The following is a 22,338-nucleotide window of genomic DNA, read 5'->3' on the forward strand; positions in this document are numbered from 1 at the left end:
GAGCTCACCTGGCTGGCAGAGGCGAGGACAACCAGGAAATTCAAAGTAGCAATGGTCACTTTGAAACACCTAGGGACACGCATGGAGAGGTGGCACCAAAAAGGGAGGATTAAATCCCCTGGCACTCCAGACCGTACCTTGAAGCTTGGCCGGGTGGATGCAGGAGAAGGAGCATCGCTTCAGGTAGGTGGTCCCTTTGGGGCAGGAGAACTTGGCATAGTAGACATGCGACTGGTCAGGGACACCGCAGTCAACAGGGTCACAAGTCACAGATCGGTCCCACCGCCCTGAGCTGCACGTCAGAACCACGTCCTGCTGCGGAGAAAGCGAGGCTCCATCAGACCCCTGAAACCGAGCTCTAACAGCATATTTTAGTACTGCAGCCAAACGGGCTGGCCCAGGTTTCAGGGACTTTGTGTGGCACAGTGTGGCGTTCTTGGGGTTCAAGGCATGATGCTGGGGGTGTGAAAGCAGTGACTGGTCCCTGGGGTGACACGCAGGTCACCTCTAGAGGCCTTCTGCAACTGGTCTGCAACTGCTTGCCTCCAAGTGTGACATTGTCTAAGTGGTGCTAGAGCACATTAAGGGCCAAAAAAAATCCCTTCAAAATACACAAGAATTTCCTGAACTACAGGTTATTCCCAGCTCTGTGCACTGCTATTTTCTCTCCTACAAGACCAAGTCTTAACACAGCTGTTGATGGACACCTCTCCTGTTGACTGGTTTTCCCCAGATGTCCTCGTCCTTTCATGCCCACGGAGCCCACTGAAATCCGAGGTTCGTATAACAGCATTTATAAGTTGTAATTATGAATCCGGGGGACTGCATGAGAAGCTGAGTCCCAACTACCAGGGGTGCCAGGCCTAAATGTGGTCAATAAGTGCCATGGACCTTGCCAAAACATGATGGCGGGCCACAATTGCTATCCCCAGACCACTAACCCAAATCCAGCACTCCTCAGAGAGGGTCTGCAGAAAAATAAAATAAAATGAAATGAAATAAAATGAAATAATGAAATGAAATGAAATAAAATAAAAATAATAATAAAAATAAAAATAAAAAGAGGTTTATTTCAACTCTTCCTGTTGCCCCTTCGTTGATTGAGCACAACCACGCTGCCTGTGGTCTGTCCTCCCGGACAGCACATTCTGATGGCACCTGGACGTGGTGGCCCTGAGGGACGTCCCTAAATTTTAGCCTGGTACTGTCTGGTGCATGGCAGGATTGTGGTGAAACTGAGCCAGGTGGAGAGGACACCCAGTGGAGAGTTGTGCATTTTTCCTTAAAATGCCGGGAGATGTATACTGGTATGCAGGGTCATACAGGCAGACTATCGGAGACTAGGGAAATGTGGCGAGCTGCAGGCAAGGAAAGCAAGCTGCTGGCCACACCATGCTCTCGCCCATCCTCCCCGCAGACCAGGAAAGGAATCTCTAGCACCTCTCACAGGACATGTGCCTGCCAGAGGCGAGCACCCGCAGCTCTCCGGAGGGCAGAAAGGTCCACCCTGCTTCCATGGCCTGGCTCCGCTCTTCCCTTCAGGCCTGCATGGTGGCCAGCACAGCCCTGAGGCTTCTGTTCCCTCCCCAGGAACAGGAGAAGCATGGGACACGCTGTGCCCATGACCCGGCCAAGGCGACTCAGCTCCCAAGGACCTGTCAGCCCTGAGTCTCCTCGGTCACCAGCTGAGAGCGGAGCTGGCTCGTGGCTTTTACAAGGCAGCCCCTGGCCCTCTGGAGCTCTTTCGTGCTGACCTCTGCACTGCCCCAGCGGCTGGGCAGCAGTATAGCAGCGCGGCACAAAGGAAGAAAAGCTCCTGGAGGCTGCTCTCCTCTGCAGCCCTCTAAATATAGTCGCTCTGCAAGGACGTCATTTTTTTCCCCGAGCCACTAACTTCAAATTTAAAAGAGAAAACGTCCCTGGGATGGTTAGCCCTCCCAGCAGTGCCCATCCAGAGAAGAGAAATGCCTACCTCTCCCTCTGTGGGAGTGCACCACCCTGGCCTGGGATGTCCCCTGCAGTGGCATTTAGCCTGGCAGAGCTGTGGCTGCACAGGGCTTGGGGGCCTGGGGGGATGGCAGCAGAGGAAGGAGAGGGTCCGGAGCAGGGCCACCAGCACTGAGGTCCAGTGCCAGGGCCACCATCAGACTGAGGTTCATTGAAAAAGCCTGGGTTTGGAAGGACAACGTGTCCTGGGGCCACACCAACCACCCTGGGGTGCTTAAGCCTTTCTCAACTGGCCCAGCGGTCACTCACCCCCACCCCGGTGCCCACTCACCTGCGTGGAGCCCAGGCTCTTCCCGCTGCTGGAGCGGAGCACGAAGCCCTTTTCGCAGGTGACGGAGCACTCCATGTGCCTCGGGCCATCAGAGGTGCAGTTCATGCTGGCGGTGTGAGCAATAGGGGGCTTCGTGCAGCTTCCCGGCCCTGCACAGGCACCGTGGGCACAGCTACGGAGAAGAAGAGGGACGGGGTCAGCCAGCAGGCCCCTGGCGTTGTGCAGCAGGGGGGCGGCTCTCCAGGTGGCACCTGCATGGGATGTCCAGCAGGTCATGGATGGGTACAGAGATGCGTGCCTATCCCTCAGCCCCTGCTTCTTCCAGGCTTGGCTTTCCAGAGGTAACAAAGCCCAGACAGCAACACTGGATGTTCCTCCTTCCCAGTAACTTTTGAACCCACGCCTCAATTTCAGTCAGCTTTAGCGTGAAATAAGAGTTCCCTGTGCTACTATTTAATGACAAGATTAGCATCAACAAGTGGTCAGGAAGAAAAGATGAAGAAGCCTTTTAAAACCTCTACTCCTAGAAGGGCAACAGGCACATCAAACACTGCATTGGACATCAGAGAACCCACGGGGGATGCTCCAACTGCAAAAAAAAAAAGGTTTATCTGGAGAAGGAACCCCTGCAGATCCACGCCATCCATGAGATGTTCTTCAAATTACGTGCAGACCCCCCAGACCTGGCAGCAGAGTCCAGAGCTTCATGTCCACATGGCTGTGCTAAGCTGCAGTGATGCCAAGCTCTTCGGGAACAAGAACACCTCCACGTGCATCTGTCCAGCTCTATAGGCTCAGCTGGGGAATACCTAGGACATTTGGTGGCTAGGACTCTTGTTTTTTGCTTGTTTCTTTGTTTTTATCCTTTTGCAAGTGGTGCTAAGGTTGACATCAGCCCTCCTGGAGCGGGGCAGAGGTGCTGCAGCTCCAGGCAATAGCAGGGGGCAGAAGATGCCCCTTGATGCTCCCCTGCTCCCTGGCCAAGCCCCACTTTGCACAGGGCTGCCCCAATTTTGTGCACTATGTTTGGCCGACAGGAAGCCTATGTCGTGCTGCCTTTGCTTCCCGCATTTGCTCAAGCCCTCCAGCTGAGGACACATGGCTAGAAATTCCTCAAATGACAAAAAACCTGGTGCTGACATGGATATTAAGGGAACGCAATGTGCCGCTGAGTCTGGACAAGTCTGCCGAGCCAAAGGCACAGTGGAAACCTGGGGGCCACAGCTCTGCAAGAGCTGGTGGGCACAGACGGAGGGGAGGAACGGCACGGGAGGGGACCACAAAGGAGAACAAGAAAAAAGGGGCTGTTTTTTCAATGCAGACCTGTTTATGAAGTGAGAAATGGTTTCAGGGCAGCTGCTGCAAATTCTTTCACTAGCTTATATTTCCATTTGCTTCCTTTTTAAAGAATTTGTTTTATGAGCAGAGCGTTTGTCAGGTCATTAGCTTCTGAGGGCATCTGGTACCAATTGTGGCCCTATCCCCTCCTGCAGCTACCTTCTCCGGGCGGCTGCTTTGCTCCCTGTCCGCGCCCCCTGCGCACACACACGCGGTCCCTGCCCCTGCTGCACCTCCCCGGGATGCAGCCACCATCCTGACCCATATGCATCTGCTCGTGAGGCCATGCTCATCGTGGTGGCACCTCCAAATGCATCCAGCCAGGCCAAGGGCTCAGCTCGAGCAGCTCCACGGGTGCTGGTGGAGCGGTGACACAGCCCTGGCCCTTGGGACGTTTGCTGTCTGGTGACAGCACTAACCCAGCACGCATTGTTTTCAGCTCTGGTTTCCACCAGTTTGGACACACAACTGGCAATGCTGGTAGAAAGCAGACCAAGAAACACGCATGTTTCTGACTATATTACAAATGCACCACGATCTGTAGAGGTAGGTGTGTGGGGAGATTTATAACTGTATTATAATGTGAGGTCAAAACATTCCTTTTTATATACATCACACATGCATTATCTTGCACATGTTCTATATGTGCATAGAGATATCTTTTAGCTTTCTCTCTTATCCCCAGAAGGTGACTACCCTGTCACTGTTCTCTCTGTGTGACTACCAATGCCCACATCCCACAAAAAAAACACACTACATTTTAGTTTGGATATGATCTGAGGCATGTTCTCAAGTCCTGAGTAGCTCTGAGCTCTCAGCCTGTACTTTGAAGTCTGATGCTGCTATTCCAGACCTGAAGAGGGGCTCTCATCACTGAAAGCTGGCTGCTATTCTCAAATACATCAGTAAGTTCAATTAAAAACAAAATAAAAAGTCATTCAATCTACACACTTTGCCTTGATCACTTCCTTTATCATTGCCAACACCACTGTGAGTGTCTTTGCATTTATTCTGGGTCAGGACACCTTTGAGCCTGATGCCATACAAGTGCAGGACGAGAAAAGCCATGTGGCCTGGCTCCATCGTGCCTTACTATGGCTCGGGTAACGCAATGGAATAAATCATTGCTCCCAGCCGCTGGAACACCCCAACGAAGGCTGGACAGGGAAATGGTGTAGTTAGCCCAGTTCTGATCTCAGCATGAAGGAGCTCTTTCTCCTTTTGATGATAAATGAAATTTCTGTATCACAGCTGCAAACTCCTGACATTTGGCCATTTATGGTTCAGACCATTTAAGACGTATGGTGAGCCAATATAATTTTTTTTTTCTATGTGAAACATCTAAAAAAATTTCCATTTTTATCCCAGCACCCTTTGAAGCTCAAACTAATGATTTGTCAACAACATTTTTACAAAATACGAAGCTTTTTCTCCTAACTTATTCCACATCAGCACCAGGCTGCAGGACTTTCTGGGCTCATCGAGTTCCATAACTCATACATGAAAGAGAATTTCAGACCTGGAAATTTGTGAAATTCTGCCTAGCGATGGCCTTAAGTGCTCTGGAATGATAAGAGCTTTCTTATGAAATGGGACCAATCCTATACACTTAGGGTAAAGATTTTCCTTTGGGATTCTTCATCATTCTTTAATAAATGTGTGAGGCAACCACCACCAAGGGAACATGTTGAACCAGTGGTGACAATGCTGGTAAGAAGGGATCATTTAGTTGTAATGGAACCCAAATTCTGAAAAGCTTAAGTTTTGCATTTTACAGCAATTATTTCACGGAACCCAGAAAATACTGATGGATTTACCCAAGTCAAGCAAAGCCAAACCAAATACAGTGCAGCTGCCTAAAGTACAATAAATCATCCATAAATTGCTGTAGTATCTACCCAAGCTTTCAACCCAAACATTGCTCCTAAAACAGCCCTTAACATCAAGCTCCAACTTTAACAGGGGAAAATTATTATTATATGAAGTTCATCTCATAGTGCAAATCTGGGGGAGAGGGGGCTATAGGAGGTGTTGATGGAAAGGTAAAGGCTTCAGCCAAATCTCCCCAGGTTGAAAGTAGTCGGTGCATACACTCCGATGGAGTCTGGATTGCAGCACTGAACATCAGTGAGATAAAAGATGTTTACCCCAATGTGGTCTAGCAAACGAGGATAGCTGGGAAATGAGAAAAGGTGTTTTGGAAATACTTGGAAATTTCTTCTCCCTTCAGGCATGTTTCTCATGAAGGGGAAAGGTCTCACACTATTACAGTAAACCTGATGGCAACCGTCCTTGTGGGAGCAGGCTGCATGTACAGACCCAACGGAGGTGATACTTCTTGATTAAGATCTTCATTGAGGCCGCCACCTCAAGAAAAGATGTTTGCTTCTGTATGCGACTCCCAGAGAAACTTGCCAAAAAAATAACATCCCTATGAGTCATCTGCTGTCATCCACCTCACAGATAGAGAGGAGGTACCCGTGAGATGTCGAATGCACCGAACTAGGTTTACAGAAGCTCAGAAAGCAGGGCTGAACAGGACGCCGGGTTTGGGCTGTTGTGCTTCCCAGCCTGAGGCAGGATGGGCTGTACCTTCATCCTGCTGTGTGGAGCTGGCCTGTCTCCTTCCCGAACACAGCGCGTGGGCAGGATGTGTCTGCCGGGCCGCATGCCCTGCTGTGACCAGAGCCCAGAGCCCTTGCCAGCACAGAGGAGATGGAGAAAACCCACTCTGGTCTGAGCTGCCCCAGGTGGAAGCGGTGGCTTCCTCTGCCTGCACCTGACACAGAGCCTCGGGCCTACCACTGAGAGGTGGCCACTTCAGTACAATTCTTCAGGCCTTTGCCACGGCACCAGATAGCCATTATCATTTACATGAGTGCATCCTACGCCACATAAGTTCATCTGTTTATCCAGTCACCCACCACGGCCATACACGCTCAGTTCTCTGCCCACCAACCTGCTGAACCAACACCACACACCCACCACCGCACATCTTCCTATGGTAGGTACAGCTGACAAACATCTCTCGTATCTCTCAGTGATGGAAACTCAGCTGTCCCCGAGATCACCTTTACCCACATCCGATCCTCACACAACATGCTGCACCTTGCTTCTGCCCCCTCCTGTCTTGTCTGGAGGTGGGATCGAGCCTGGGCAAGGGGCAGCTCGAGCCTCGGCACAGCACGGTGCCGGATGGACAAACCCAGGGCTGACCCACTACAGCGATCTCCATCATGCCAGTTGGTCCTGAAAACCAGTCACACCTCCAGCCAGCTTTCTCTTACAGACATCGAGCTAGACTCCTAATTAATTATTACCTGATCTCTAGAGTGATCCTGTCTTTGGCTCTCCTGTGGCAGCTGGGCTAAGCCCGGTGGCTCTGGGCTATGTGAAGGTGTTGGCGAGACACCTAGGTTCATCCTCTGAAAAGCTCTTTCTCACTAGGTTGTTCACTCATAAGCTTTGCACGTGTAGCTGGGTTCCTGGGGGTATATAAAGGATGCCTTCCAGAAGGAAGGAGGTGGTCTTGCAATAAATGCAGCAGTGGTAATGACACTAGCACCAAGAAGGCTGTAGGAATACTGGAGGGATTTCTAAAGGGAACTACAGCCAGAAGCCACAGCTCAACTACAGGACTTATGCTAGGAGGTTTAAGGGGAAAAAACTTCTTGTCACGACAGAAAGAATCACAGAATCATAGAATGGCTTGGGTTGGAAGGGACCTCAAAGACCACGCAGTTCCAACCCCCTACCATGGGCAGGGTCACCACCCACTAGATCAGGTTGCCCAGGGCCTCATACAACCTGGGCTTGAACACCTCCAGAGACGGGGCATCCGCAACCTCTCTGGGCAACCTGTGCCAGTGCCTCACCACCCTTACAGTGAAGAATTTCTTCCTGACCTCAGATCTAAATCTCCCCTCGTTAAGTTTAAAACCACTCCCCCCTTGTCCTGTCATTATCTGATGGAGTAAAGAGTCACTCCCCATCTTTTTTTATAAGTCCCCTTCGGGTGTTGAAAGGTTGCCATGAGGTCACCCTGGAGCCTTCTCTTCTGTAGGCCGAACATCCCCAGCTCTCTCAGCCTTTCTTTGTAGGAGAGGTGCTCCAGTCCTTAATCATCCTCGTGCCCTCCTCTGGACCCCCTCTAACAGCCCCACATCCTTCTGGTGCCGGGGGCCCCAGACCTGGAGGCAGCACTGCAGGTGGGGCCTTACAAGGGCAGAGTAGAGGGGGACAATCCCTTGCTGGGGAGGATGGAACAAAAGGCAGTGACTGGAGCTGGAGATGGACAGCTTTCATCCTGAAATCATGAAAGAGGCTGCTTCTGATCACAGAGGGCTACTGGATGCAAGAATAGCTCAGCAGGGGAGATGTTGAACTCATCACCTCCTGCAGCCTGTAATAGGAGATAGGAAAGCTTTCTGAAGGATGTGTTTAATCCAGCTTCTGGGGAAAATGTCACTGCCTCTGTGCAACACTGGGGAAGGCAGTACAGAATGGGGCAGGCTGGCTGCAGTGGTACACTGAGGGGCTCCAGCAGCAAACCCAGGTCTCCCAGAGCTCCTTCCCTTCTTCATGGGACACAGGGAGGACAGAAGGCTTTGTGTGATTCACGTAATGTCCCTACTTGTAAGAGAGGGAAGGAATTGAGACCGAGGTTCAAGGGTCTCACCAGGAGATGTGCCTGAGCCAGGAAGGAAACGTCCCTTGCATCACACACAGCATGTCCATGGCAGCTCACCTTCCTGCTGTGTATCAGGGGCTGGCCACATTTAAGGAACACTTTTGGGACCAGGCAGCCCTTCCTCTAAAGTGACACCAAGCAGCCTGTTTCTGAGCTGTTCAGCTACTGTGTTCAACTCTCAGGATCAAACTGGTGAAAATAAATTGTGCTGAGAGATTTGTTTTCCCCAGGTGAGACTGGCTAACCCCAGGGAAAGGCAGAAGAGGCCTTGAGCATCCCAAAAAAGCCCATATAAGAAACATTAAAACCAAGGAGCAAGCTGGGCTGCGGAGAGCAAAGGGTATGGAGCAGCCCCTGGAGACGGTCCTAGCACCTCCGAGGGTTTGCATCGTCACCTCTGCTGCCAGAGGAGAGGCACCCTGAGAGGTTTAAGGGCAGAGCCAAAGGCTGAGGTGAGCCCATGCCCTGGGAAAGGTGGTGGTTGGGACCACTTGGTTCTTGAGAAGTTTTGTCCTGCAGGCCAAGGAGAGAGGATGCGCACAGAGCCGCACAGACACAGCTTGCTCTGATGGGCAGCAGTTTAACACTAAAAGATACAATTCCCCTCCTCCCTCTGACTTTCCCTCCCTGACAGTCCCCTTCCATAAAGGAGGAAGCCTGGCCAGGCTCCCCTTGGGTGCATGAAATGAAGCTCTGAGGGCGCAGAGGAGGGCAGGCACGCAGGAAATAGAAACACAACGCAGCCTGCATTTTGTAGCACCTTGCCTGTTAACTTGCCAAGGCATTTCCCAGCATATGCTAACATGAAATAAAACACGCTAAAAATAAAACTGAGCTAAAAATAAAAATAACAGAGGAAATGAACAATGTTCCCCTGGTTCAATATATAGTCTGTACCAAGGAAAACAGGAGGGATTGTGGCTCAGTTTTAAAAAGAAAAGCATGGAAGTTGGAGAGCCCAAGCCTGGTGGGATGGCAGTCCCGTCGAGGGGCAGCACTCCCTGCTCTAGGTGCAGCTTGGTTTGGAAGGGACAGACCCACGGGAGAGTGCCCTGCATCCAGTTTCATACCAGCCACATTTATCTCTGTAGATGGGAATTTTCAGGAAACTTATTAAAAGTCTGGTTTCTGCTCAACCTCATGTGGTTGCAATTTGGTGCAGAATGTGAAAAAGAGCCCTGGGTGCTGGCAGAGGCAGTGGAGAGGGGGTGGTGGTGCTGGTAGCGAGGGGCAAGGTCCATGACACTTTGGTCTGCCAATGCTCTGCCCACCTGTGATGCCTGAGGTGGGTTTGAAGGGAGAAGGCAACTCTTTCTTCAAAACAAGGATGTGTTTTTCTAGCGACAATCGCCTGCTGCATCCTGACCTGGAGATGGCTGCATTTCACCAGCAGAAACGTGATCTCTTTGTTTTCCTTAGCCTGCAAAGCACTTTGAGATCCTTCAAGATGAAAGATGTTGCAGAAATACCAAGCAGTCATATTTATTATTTTGGCAATGAGCGTTTCTAGGCTGAAGTCAGGAAACCTCGTTTCTTTCTTGCTTTTGTTACTGTCCCTTTCTTGGGTTATTTTAGGAAAGCACTTACATGCACGTACTGTGTATGTGAGGCTGGGTGCACACGAATGGTCAATTCAACTTTTTATTGGAATAACACAGATCTTCTATGATCTTTTACAGTTGAATATCTCTAAACCTGTAAAGATTTTACATTCCTTTTTTTTGTTTTGTTTTGTTTTGTTTTGCTTTTTAAATAGGGATACTTTTCCCCAGATTCCACCTGCCCTTATGTGAAACCAATTATTAGCCCTGAAAAATAAAAATACTGCTGAACATTTGTTTTGGATATGAAATAGATTTTATAAATACAATAAAGGGGAAAAAAAATACTTGGACCTTTCCTGACTTAGCAAAGGCAGATCCTTTATTATTAGTGAGACTACTGCAGACTGTAAATCAAAGCCTTACCCCCTCTAAATATTCAAGCCTCTTGTCCAGAAAAGCAACACTATAAATAGCATTTCCTACTCCTGAGACTCTGGGGATCTGATTTGCTTAGCGTGTTTGCTAAGGACATGTGCATAACCTGCAGTTTAACATCCTGCCCCCTCGCAGCTGAGCAGGGAAGGTCACTGCAGGGAGGCCAGCAGCCTGGATTTGGGGTGCTCGAAGCTGCTTCATGATAAGGAAGGGCTAAAGCTGATCACTTGGCCATTCTTCCTGCCTGGCTGATGAGCAGAAGATTTTTAAGACACTGTAACAAGGCTGATTTCAGCCCTGTGTCCATCCTGTTAATGGCTGGAACCTCATGATACCTCTGGCCAGAGGAAACTGCTCCAGAAATCTCTTCTCCAAAGGCCAGCCCCATGCCTGACTTTGCTGACTTCCTCTTTCCTGACACTGGAAGTGGTAAATTAGGGTGCTTTTCCTGAAGGTGGGATTGGATCTTTACTGATGTGGGTCCACTGGTGCCTAACAGAAAATGAGCTGACAGGGTCTCTCCTTGAACCTTCTTCTTTCTCCTTGAACTTTCTCCTCTCTCACCAGCTATATGTTTTTATGAAACTTTTAAGAGAGAAACATTTACTTTCCTCTATTTTTCCCTTTATGTACTTCTGCCCATGCGTAAGCGATGCTGAGCTATGTCTGGTCAGTCTGTTCATCCTTCCAGCCACTTCTGAGGGGGAGGGGGAAGCTCTTAAGCAATGAGAGCACAAAATTATTTTAAAGGATGAGAAAATGTAATTGAAAAACCACATCAGTTGGCTAGGGGCTTGGAAGCATGTGTGTGCATAGCTGTAACAGCTACCAGGAGGAAACGGACTGCATTTCAGGTGGACACTGATCCTTTAATGTAAGGCTGAGAATAATATTTATATGCTGACTCACTAAGATTTATGTTTCTGTATAAATCACACATGCACTTAAAAAAAAAAAAAAAAGTAAAAAGCAACTGCTGGATATTCACAGCTTCCAGAACTCTACATAAATCAATCGCACCGTGATCCCACAAGCTTTTAGACAAACATACGCACGCTCATTCATTATCAGGGATGTTCATCCATCCAGGGCCATCAGCAGCAGAAAGATAATGACAGGAGTAGCGATGCGATGACCCTAGCCAGAGCCCTTTGCTCTTAGTGCCTCCACAATAGCTCAGACCCAAACTCAGCATTCCCAGTTGCATGATTTTAGCAACCAGCGGTTGCCAGCCCCACTACTGCTCCAGGACAAAGCTGAACATCATCCTCTTGTCCCTCCTCATGTCCACATGCTCTTGCTGCCTTGTCGCCTTAACCTATCTTGGGTGATGGTCCTTACCTGTGCCTTTGCTAGCTCAACCAGCCTGGAAAGCAGCATTCCGTTTTGTAAACACCTCCTCTTGTTCACAGCTTTACAAAGACACTCGGGCACTGCTGAGTGCCTGGCATCAAAGCAGTATGGCAGCTATCATCTTTATCAGCGAGGCAGCCCAAGCCAACAAAGGGAGGCTGCCAGCCGTGGCAGGGGGAGCTTCGTCCGTGTTCCCCATAGTGCAGGGAAGGAAGGGACTGGGTGGGATGATGTTGGCAAAGCGCACACAGAAGAAACCTACATTTCACCCTCAGTAATAGCTGCTCAGCAGAGAAAGCTTGGTTTTCCCATCAGGAAACACTGCCTTCATGCACTTCTGTGCATATGCACAGGCCATGCACAAAGTCTGCTTTCCTGCACCCTCCCCCATGCAGCAAGATAAGCAAATCAAGTCTAATTACACCTGACTTTCCAGTAACATCTCAAATCCCACCTGAGAACAGTCACAAAGCAACTCAGAGAGTGCGTCACGGAACAGCCAGGGTTGGAAGGGGCCACCTGGTCCACCCCCTTCCCCCCCATTCAAGCTCAGGCACTCCCTGCATGAGCACACGGAGCCAAACCCACAAAAACCAAGCCCAGAGCCCCTGGAAATGTGCCCGAGGCGGCGATACCTGTATCGCTGATGGCCGTGTCCCTCCTTGTGTGGCAGCAGGCAGGTGGTGGGGTCAGCGGAGCCCGGCAGAGCCGGCGTCCGCAGGGCCACGGCTGCGACGCCCACGAGCGGGGAGGAGAAGTTGAGCAGCACCGACCCGGCCCGGTAGGACGGGTCCTGCTGGCCACGGGTCGCATCGATGACGAGCGGGTTGTGCTGACACGACAGCTCGTGCGTCCCTGCGAGGTGAAGAGGAGGAAAGAAGGCAGTAGCTCAGCGCTGGTAGCATTGTGTCTCATTTCGGTGCTCCACCACCACTCCTGCTTGCCCACGTGTCTCAGCAAAGCTCAGAGCACAGTTTGGGAAGGAGGGGCACTGCACCCAGTGCTCACCCAAGGAGCGGTTCAGCCCGTCCACATCGCTCAGCTGGACGGTCACCCTCGGCTTGTGCTGGTCGCTTGGGGCCGTGCCGTCAGAGGCCAGGAAGACCAGGATGGAGGTGGGCACCGCGGGTCGCTCGAAGCACACCTGGGTGAGAGAGTCGGAGCACGCACACCTGATGCAACCCTCCTGATCGCACCAGAGGAAGGCAAGGAGGGAGCACGTGGGGAGAGGAGGGTTGGGGTTCACACACTGTGTGGGGTCAGTGAGTGGGCAGGGGGAGGGAAGGGAGGGTGCAGAAACACAGTCCTCCCCCTCCTTCTTTCCCTTCACTAGTATTTCCCACGTGCACCAGTCCTGCCTTGCCATGCATTTATGGCACCTCCCCAGCTTCCCCATTTGCTGCTGTTAAAGCGAAGCCCTATTTGACCGAGACCTGGATCCCCCTTTCTCTGCCCTTCCTCACCAGGCTCCTGCTTCTACATGAGCGAGGCTCTGCTGCCACGCTATTTCCATTAAAAACAAGACACAGCCCCAGAAGCCGGAGCGAGCGCGAGCTGTCCGTCAGCCAACACGTGGAAAGATTTGTGGCAGGAAGTCCTGCCTGCTCGGAGAGCTGACAGCTCCCCACTTGTCTGCAGCCCTGAAGGCTACAGGAGGCAGCCGGGAAATGGGTGGCATCAATCACGGCAGGGCAGACGTTCCTGGGAAGTAAGAGGATAGAAATGTTTTTCTCCCCCACCCCAGACCCCCCCCACACCCAGCGCCAAGATGTGTTTCAATCCAGATCCACCCTATGGAGTGTTTTTGTTGAATGCAGGCATAGATGGAGTCCAGAAATTCAAGGCGAAGCTGCATTTGGGAGGAGGACAAGTCCCGGCTGGCCAGGCGCAGCCCGGAGAGCAGCCACCAAGCGGCGTTTCAGCCCAGCCATGCTGGGCATTGCCCATGCACACCACAGAGTTCAGCTCTCGACCGGTGCCAGCATGGGGTGAGGACGGCACCTGCCCCACCGCTCCCTATCCCACCCAGGCAGCCAAAGTGACACAGCCATGGACAGGAGCAAGCCTTGGGTGCCAGCTCAGGTCTCCCAGCCTGCAGGAGTGCACTGAGTGGCCCCAAGTTAGAGCCAGGGCAGCTTGATTACCTAACATCCCAATTTACTTAAAAAAAAAAAATAGTTCTTAATTTATTTTTATATATTTTGTGCTTGACCACAGCAGGCTATCTGTTTAATTTTTCTTCTTCCTCCCTCCCCCCCTTCACATTTAATTTCCTGTGTGTTACGCATCGTGACTTGCCTCCAAGTGATTTTGATTCCTCCCTGCATCGGATGTGTTGCAAACAGAGAACAAAGCATGGCCGCAGATCTGCAAGTGGTAATTATTCCCATCTGCACAGTCGATGCTTCATTAGGTAGTACAGCCACGTGCACCTCTTGCCCCCCTACAACACGATCCAACCTTTTCCTCGCTCATTGGTGCTACCTCCTGAGAAGGTAGGAAGCAATTCCTACGCTGTGCTGAGGCTTGTAGCATGGTTTTAACCCAGGTGACACAGGTGCAGCTCTAAAATGGCCGAGGGGGGTGGTAGCCACGAAATTAAATGTGCATGCATGTATGAGCAGCACCATTCCTGTCCGCACAGGCGGGCGTGCTAGGCAAATTGTCAACAAGAATCTGTCTTTCCCAACCCAATATGTTACCAATCAGGCAAACTATTAAAAAAAAAAAAAAAAAAAAGAAAAAAAAAAAAAAGAAAGAAAAGGGCATATTTATTACTAGTCCATAAATAATTTTATGGGCGGAAAATAATAGCACTCCTAAAGAGAGCATGGAGAACCAGTAATGAAAGTCTTTCATATAAACATCCATAGAGGAAGAGAACTGACCACAAGCTCCAATAAAACTGGAACGTGCTTTAACCCCCGGTGAGAAGCGGAGAGCAAGCTTTCATCTAGGTAGGGCAGAGAGGGAGATTTCTGCCTTCTTGCTAGCAAAGGAAGAAAGGAGGTACGTCTGTCATGGCCTGCACCAGAGACTGAAGCTGGAAAGTAGGTTGTGAGCACAGACAGAGGGGGAAAAAAAAATCAGTTAAAGGAAGTTCTTTGGAGAGGACCTCAGAGAGGATGGAGAGGCAAGAGCAAAGTTTATTGACTTGGGTTTGGTGATTCCCTGAGGCTCTGAGTCCCAGGATGAGGTTCTCTCTAGACAGCCTCCAGCCAAGCAGGGCAAGGTGTCCCTCAGGCTGCTGAGGAAGCAGCAAGCCACAACCCATCTTTCCAGTAACACGAGGCAGCAGCCACGAAACCTCCAAACTGTGGCTGCAGTCAGAAAATCAACACTGTAAAAACCGCCTTGGCCCAGCCCTCAGCTCTCCCCTGCCCTGCCTGCTGGGATGGAGAGGTTGGTGTGCCAGACACCCTCCCAAGACCAGCGCAGGCTGGGGACCAGCAGCTTGGGCACAGAAAAGCGTCTCCTTAGGTGCAGTCACCGGGGCAGGAGGACAGTACATCTCCAGATGAAGCTAACTGGAAGTGGTATTTTCATGAGGCTGAAAAGCAGATGTTCTGATCTTTATCCTTGTGTGTCAAGAGCAGCCTCTCTCGGAGGCTCAGGCAGCAGGTGACCCAGCATCCCCAAAGATGCTGCTCTTCCTATATAACCCTCACAGCTTCTGAAGCACCCGCTGCTGCTTTTCCCAGCCACGGGGAGCAACAACAACAACATGGGCCTTTAGCACAGCTCAGCCAGCTTGCGCCCACCCTTTTGCGGGTGTAACAGCACAGCTCGACTGCAGGGAGTAGTCAGGAGCAAGTTGTTTCTCAGCCTCAAAACATTTCTGTGGGCTTCTGGTTTCTGGCACAGCCCTCCTCCTGGCAGTCCGCCGCAGGATGGGTTTGCTGTTCACAGTGGGAATGGGGCAACTACCTAAGACCCAGCCACAGGCATCCAGGGTTTGCAAAGAGCTTGGTAGGGTATACAGTCTCATCCAAGCAGCTTTTCAGACTGCCATAGCTCCTACTGAAGGGCAGAAGAGGACTGGCCTTGGTCACCAAAGTGTTGGGATAAAGGCAAGCATATCTTTCTGTGCCTGACCACACGCCCTCACTTACCTTGAGCCAAACTCTCTCACCGCCCAAGGGCATCCTCTCCTCATTTGGATCCTGAGCATTGTCTTGGCTGTGAGAACATGGGAACCAAGCAGCCTGGGAAAGGTCCTTTGGCACAGCGTGAAGGTAGGATTTACATGCCTGAAAGAAGAGAGGTTTGTATTTTTTTTTTCAACCCAGAAAGAAGAGAGGGAAGCAAGAGACAGAATTAAAGAGCACCTACAGAACCTAAGGGGAGGCTCAACACAGTGTGAAGCAGAGGTAAGGACCCTGAGGTGTTCCTCATATATGTGTGCAGAAGGCCTTTGTCCTTTTGGGGTGGTGTAAACATGCTGTTGAAGTACCTCATGGTGCCTGTGGGCCTGAGCCAGGCTGTAGGATGGCAGAAGGACCATAGTCTCTGGATTGTGACTGGGCCAACAAGATCTAAAGATGAGATTTTTTTGCCTGAATACCAGGTTTCAGCACCATTTGGTGCCCTATGGTGTTCCAGGCCTCCCTCTAGGCCTGGGGTACAAAGCCTGGGAGATAAGTGTGTCCTTCTAGAGGTTTAGACACCCAAGCCCAAGGCATCCCACTAATCACATACATACGGACAATTTAACTAAGTAAGGAACCATCTTCATGATACTCAGATCGTTAGGTCAGCTGAAGTGCTCATACAAATGGCTAAAAATGTGCCCTGTCTACACACTTAATCCTCTTCTTCAGCTTGCTAGGAAAGAATACACACACACACACACACACACACACACACACACACCATGTTACACCATGTTAACACTGATCAGGTGAAATCCCATCCTAGGACCTCCAGGGCCCTGCTCCAAAGCCTATATGAAAGATGATTCTCCCATTGATTTTTTCTTTGGCTTCAGATCAGACAGCCTGAGAGCAGCACAGATGTTGATGTACATGTGATTTTATCCTTTCAGGCCCCAATTTTATAAGGTATTTTTTTGTTTGTTTGTTTGTTTTTTTGTGGGACCACTGCTCATGTGTACTTAGCTGGTGGGACAGGGGTGGTCCCTAAACTGCATAGAGGGGAGGTGCCCCCCATTTTGATGAGAAACCCCTCCATGGACTGCACTTCCTGGCCCTAGAAACTACTGCAAGAGGGGTGTAGGAAATGCTCTGGTCCTCTACTGGCTCTCTGCATGGGAGCACAGTAGTCAGTGAACACTTCCAGAGATGCTCTGAAGCTTTGATTTCTGCCTCAGTAAAATCCTGCTCAGACAGCAAATCCCCCAGCTTTACTGAGGAGCGGGTGGGGATTTATTGCTAGAAAAGTCTTTTTTTTCATCACGCCTTCACTTACCTTTGCAACAGGCTCTCCAGTGGCCAAGGAAGCAGGGCAGGACTTCTCATCCTGATGGGAGGCATAGGCTTTTGCTGCCCACAGGTCCACATATCCATCGGGCGTGTAGGGACCGCAGTCCAGGACGCTGCTTGTTTTCTCAAAGGGCTCACACACGCCATCTCCATCGTGCACGTAGCACAGACTCGGCTCTCCTGCAAGGAGATGGAGAATGCCCTGCTTGCAAACCAGGCTGCAGGCACATACAGCTCCTCTCCCAGGAGGCGTGCTGGTCATTTGGCCCTGGGATTTCCCATCACAAGGGCCTGACAAACCCTGTAGATCACTCCAGCTGCAGATCCACATTTTATTACAGTGACGTGCACCACCACGTGCTCTAAGGACTGTTATGAGGGAAGTGAGAGCAGTTCACTGTTTTGATTTCTGCCTAGCAAGGATATCTCAAATCTACTCAGACTCACCGACACAGTTGAAGCCTTTTTCCTTCTTACACTTCCTGGAGCAGCCATCTCCATCCAGCAAGTCCCCATCATCGCATTCTTCCTCCAGGCTCCTAAGAGGACAGCACCCGGATGTGTTAACACCACCCTTGACTCACACTCCCTGTGTGCTTCTACCTCATAACAAGTGAGGACTCCATGTCTTGGGTCCATTTCCATAGAAGGAGGGAGAAGAGGAAGAACACCACATGGGGTAAGAGGGAGGAGAAAAGACACTGCATCTTGCCCAGGGGATGAAAACGGGGACAAAGTTCAGGTTGGACCCCTCATCCAGACCCTGCTCCTCACAAAGACCATCTCCATCTCCTATGCTGGGAGCACAGCTATCTTCAGGCCGGTACCCCTGGGTGGAGGACCAACCCTGCACTTCCCTTTGGGGCAGGCTGACCTGCCAGCTTAAAGTACCTCAGCTGAGAGCATGAGTTTCTTGACTTACGCGGTCACCTTCCCATCCCCACAGTAGGGCGCTCCGTGGACGTGGACGAGCGGTGGGGAAGCTTCTCCCAAGGTTGTCCCAGAGACTGCCTGCACCTGGTAGCGGTACACCTGCCCGGGCGTCACTTCCCTGCAGGAACACACAGGATGTGAGCAAGGAGCAGGAGAGAACAACACACGCAACCTGTAATAAATTTGATCGCCCCAGTTACAGGAATCACACGTCTGTGCCCAGGCAGTGCTATGGCTGGACACGTGTCTTCATACCCTAAACTGCCAGAGGCAGCTGCTGTGGGAAGAGAGCTGCTGCCAGGTCATGCAGAGGGGCCTGCCATTCCTTCCCCGAGGGACTGAGCCGGGGAGAAGCTGCATGAACTCTAACAATCATTTTACTAGCCACGTTTCCGGGTTTAACGAGTTCCTTCTCGCTAGCCTCAGCTCCTAGCCAAGGCCTGCGCTAGCGCGACGGGGCAGCAACAAGCTTCCTCGATGGCGGGCGGGGAGGCTGCTCGCAGCAGGGCACGGTGACTGGGCCTGGTAACCCCGTGAGCTCAAGCAGGGAACTGCCCGCAGCACCGGGCCTGGTAACCCCGTGAACTCAAGCATGGAGTCTGCTCACAGCACCGGGCCTGGTAGCCCCCCAGACACAAACCCACTTGGGGGCCCGCGGGTGGCACTCACGTGTCGACGAACTCGCGGTGCGCCTGTGCCGCCGTGGCAGGGGATCCGTCTGCGAAGGGGGGCTCACGGAGGACACGGTATTGGATCAGCTTGCAGGAGGAGCAGAGGGAGCTGTGGGGCATGGAGGTCAGCAGGGCCGTGTCTATCTCCATCCTCTCATCAAAGGTATAGATTTTGACTCCAGACACCTTCTTGTGGATGTTGAGCTTCACGGTAAAAGGGACATCACAGAAGGTGTCCAGGGGGCCCAGATGGATGGACTCCCCCTGCTCTGTCAGGATTTCAATGTCAGACAGTGCCTTGGGTGAGTCAGTGGAGAGGTACGTGGTCCAGAGGGTGAGGGAATCGGGGTAGACGGGGTGCAGGAAGCGCAGCTCCAGGATGCAGCCATCTGGCTGGGGGCAAGGCACGGTCATGTTCATGTGGTACAGGTGGAGCTCCGGGCTCCAGGCCTGCAGGCTGGGCTCGCAGGGCTGATCCACGTCTGGGGGCCCTAGGCAGGAAAGACAAAGAAGAGGATGAGAACCAGGCTACAGCTGACCTTACAGGGGACCCAAAGGGGCCATCCTCCCCACAGGGTCCCCATAGGAGCTTATGTGTCTGTGCTATAGCTGCAGGTTCCAGAGGTCGTGGACATCCCAGAAAGCAACAAGCACCACTGGTCTCCCATTTCCTGGTAGCATCAGATCTGCCAAGCCCTCTGACAGACAGGATATTGGTACCCACACTGCATCAGGTCTCGGTGCCACCAGTAGCTCTAGCACCTGCCTGAACACGGCTGGGGGACACAAAGCTTGCTGTGCAGTCTCATGGGTGCAGAAGGCTTGCTGAGGGCCACCAGGACTCCAGGCTGGCCCCAGCTGTCCGGCTTTCCTCCCCTGGTGGAGGATTAGCACTCAGCAAGAGAGATGTAGCACTGGGCTTTCAGTCTCAGAAAGCATCACCAGATTTCATCATCCTGTAGTGAAATACTCTCGTCTCCATGAACCACTGCAAGCGTTCCTTAGGGAGCAGCAGTTCAAAGCCTGCATCCGTTCAACTTTCCTCTTCTAAAAACCTTAAAACCTGTCTCTTTTTCACCAGAGCCAACATGCGCTTGTGATAATTACAGGCTCATGCAAAGGAGAAAATAACATCCAATACTTCCAGCTGCAGTTTTAATTTGCCAGTGAATCAGACAGGCAGGGGAAACAGGAACTACTGAAGATAAATGAGCCAAGCTTTGATTTGTTTGGTATCACTGAATAAGCACAAATTTGATTATTTCTTTAACTTGCCTGTGTGTGCGCGCATGTGTGTGTGATTTGCAATGCTAGCAAGAGATAATCCCATGAATCCAGAGATGAGTTTTCAGGCACTGAACCCCAGCTACATGCTGACATTTCTGTTCTCAAAGCATGGGCTTCGTCCCAAGGGGGCAACGAAGTCCCAACTGTACTTTCTCAGCAGTCACCGGCGCATTTTCAGCCAGCCTTAGTGGCTCAAACACATGCAGACGCACAGTACTAGCAGCTCCTCTGGCTCCACAAGTTTCGACAGCAGCATGCACACTACAGACAGCCCATGGGATTGTTTCACCTGGTCTCCTGCCCCTTCTGCAGCATGGAAAGCCCAACAACTCCTGTAGCAGCTGCATGACCTCGTGAGCCAGCATGCCCAGGCAGCTCGTGAGGTGGCTCTGCAAACCAGCAAGAATAGCATCCGACCCTGATCAGCCAGGACTTGGTACAGGATGCGTGGGACTGGGCAAGGGGCTTCTCCTGTTCCCTTCGGACAGAGTGGTCTCAAAGCCTGGGAATGTCTCCACGGTTTTGGATGAGCCCCCAGTATCTATATTGTAAGCCTTTTATTTCAATGAAACTTGGCTCCATTTCCCAATGCCTCTTGTTAATACCATTCAGGGGAGCAATTGGTGTTACTTGTGTAGCATCAGAGTTTGTTTGTCCCAAACCAGCTGGCAGTCCCCAGGTACCTTCTGGGCACCTTCTGCACTAGCAAGCCTCCCCAAAGAGGAGAGGGTTCACTCTCTCAAAGAAAAGCTCCTTTTCCTTCTCCCGGCAAGACCTCATCTCCACCCAGAGGATTCACGGACAAGAAGAGAGAGAAGGAGAGTACCTTCTGCCTCTTCTGGGGTCCAGTAGCCAGAGGAGTCGCAGACCCGAGGGGATGAGGCCTCATGCACGTACTGACGGAAAGTGCCGTCCTCAGCACAGTCATCACAGAGAGTGTCCAGCTCCCTACAGACCACAGACACAAAGGAATCGTATGTATAATCATGACCAGTTACATTTCCATACAAATTTACCCAAGCAGGATCAGATAGGAAGCTAGAAAACCAACGAACCCAACTTCTCAGGAAGCCCCATGGCACATTGTTCTTGTCTGAAAGGCTCACAACACCCAGCACCAGGAGGCTCTCCTGCCCGGGTGGGTAACAGGCTCTTGCCACCCCCAGCATGAAAGGCCCATCACGGAGAACATTAATTCTTTGAAAAGACAGCAACCATGGAACCATGCTTGTGTCAATGGCCCTAAAACACTTCATTTAAATTGCAAAAGACAGCTTTGTGAAGCAGCTTTAAAACAAGCTTGAAATCTCTAAGACGTGTTTAAGGTCCAATAATAAAAGCATAGACCTGAAAATTGGTGGAAACTGAACTGCTTTAGTTAGAGGGGCTGCTGAACAGAGGCACCGGTTTTTTGTCCAGGTCTCAGTAACTCCCCAGCATTAGCAAGATAAAAGGAAGACAGCTGCCTGGCCAGGAGGCCAAATGACTCTGATTCCATTTCTCCTGCTTGAAACGTTCCCCAGGTTACCCCCAGTTAGTTACACCGCCAGTCTGCGACAGCGCTGGGAACGAAACCCAGCTCTTGCGGTTCCAGCTCCCTGCCTTAACCACAAGGCTGCATTTCCTCCTGGTAAATGGCTATTTTATACAATAAGTGCTAAATGAAGCTCGTTTTTCATTCCGTGATTGCACTCTTGGGTTTAAGAATTGGCATCACCTCCCGATGCTCCTTGGCATCGCCTCCCGGCACCCCGACGGCAGAGGCTGGTGGGAGAGCCCAGCACACAGCCCAGCTCTGCTGGAGCCGGTCACGGGGAACAAGGTGCCAGGACCACATCTGCACCCCCCATCACCAGGGCAGTTGCAGGAATGGCTGCTTGCTAAGGCTGGGGTGAGACTCACCAGCTGGCAAGGGGCACGAGGGGTGTGCCAGCCCTCCCTGGTGCCTTCGCTGACTCCCAAAAGGCTCCCCCCATCCCCGGCTCTCTGCCCCCAGCGCTGTGCTGAACAGCTTTGCCAGCAGATCCCTGCTCAAGTAAACCGATGTGAGGAGGACATTGCTCTCTCACCTCTCATGGATGACACCGCTGATGGGAGGCAGCCAGTAGATGCTGAGGGAGTCCTGAGTCTGCCCCGTGACCATGGGTGGGATTGGGATGGGCGCAGGCTTCTTGCTCTGGCTCCAGCGCTGGTACACCAGGTCCAGGTAGCAATGCATCCGGGCCACTTGGTTGGGGGTGAAGGTGTTGGTGCAGTCATCATCTGGGGGAACAGCGGTCAGGATGAGGGTGGCAGGGATCAGCTGGCACTCTCCCTGATCCCCGAATCCTCTTTCGGAGAACCCTGAGGAGACCTGAGAGACACCAGC

At 51.5% G+C, this 22,338-nt stretch overlaps 1 protein-coding gene across 3 annotated transcripts in view; it reads right to left on the reverse strand.

The window, feature by feature from the left end:
• Window positions 1-22,338, reverse strand: part of PAPPA2 (pappalysin 2) — a gene marked incomplete at its 5' end in the record, with an annotated part of 83,135 nt that overhangs the window by 34,767 nt on the left and 26,030 nt on the right. For 2 of the 3 annotated variants that reach the window (XM_083846842.1, XM_083846840.1), the window contains 11 exons: window positions 138-315; window positions 2,279-2,450; window positions 12,274-12,493; window positions 12,647-12,782; window positions 15,751-15,888; window positions 17,066-17,259; window positions 17,527-17,618; window positions 18,002-18,130; window positions 18,682-19,174; window positions 20,797-20,918; window positions 22,040-22,232. In XM_083846842.1, the coding sequence (XP_083702968.1) occupies window positions 138-315; window positions 2,279-2,450; window positions 12,274-12,493; window positions 12,647-12,782; window positions 15,751-15,888; window positions 17,066-17,259; window positions 17,527-17,618; window positions 18,002-18,130; window positions 18,682-19,174; window positions 20,797-20,918; window positions 22,040-22,232 (2,067 nt within the window). The remainder of the gene's footprint in view (window positions 1-137; window positions 316-2,278; window positions 2,451-12,273; window positions 12,494-12,646; window positions 12,783-15,750; window positions 15,889-17,065; window positions 17,260-17,526; window positions 17,619-18,001; window positions 18,131-18,681; window positions 19,175-20,796; window positions 20,919-22,039; window positions 22,233-22,338) is intronic. The other variant, XM_083846841.1, reaches the window with a different exon arrangement.

This window comes from Anser anser (genome assembly GCF_964211835.1).
Source record: "Anser anser genome assembly, chromosome: 8".
Lineage (NCBI taxonomy): Eukaryota > Metazoa > Chordata > Aves > Anseriformes > Anatidae > Anser > Anser anser.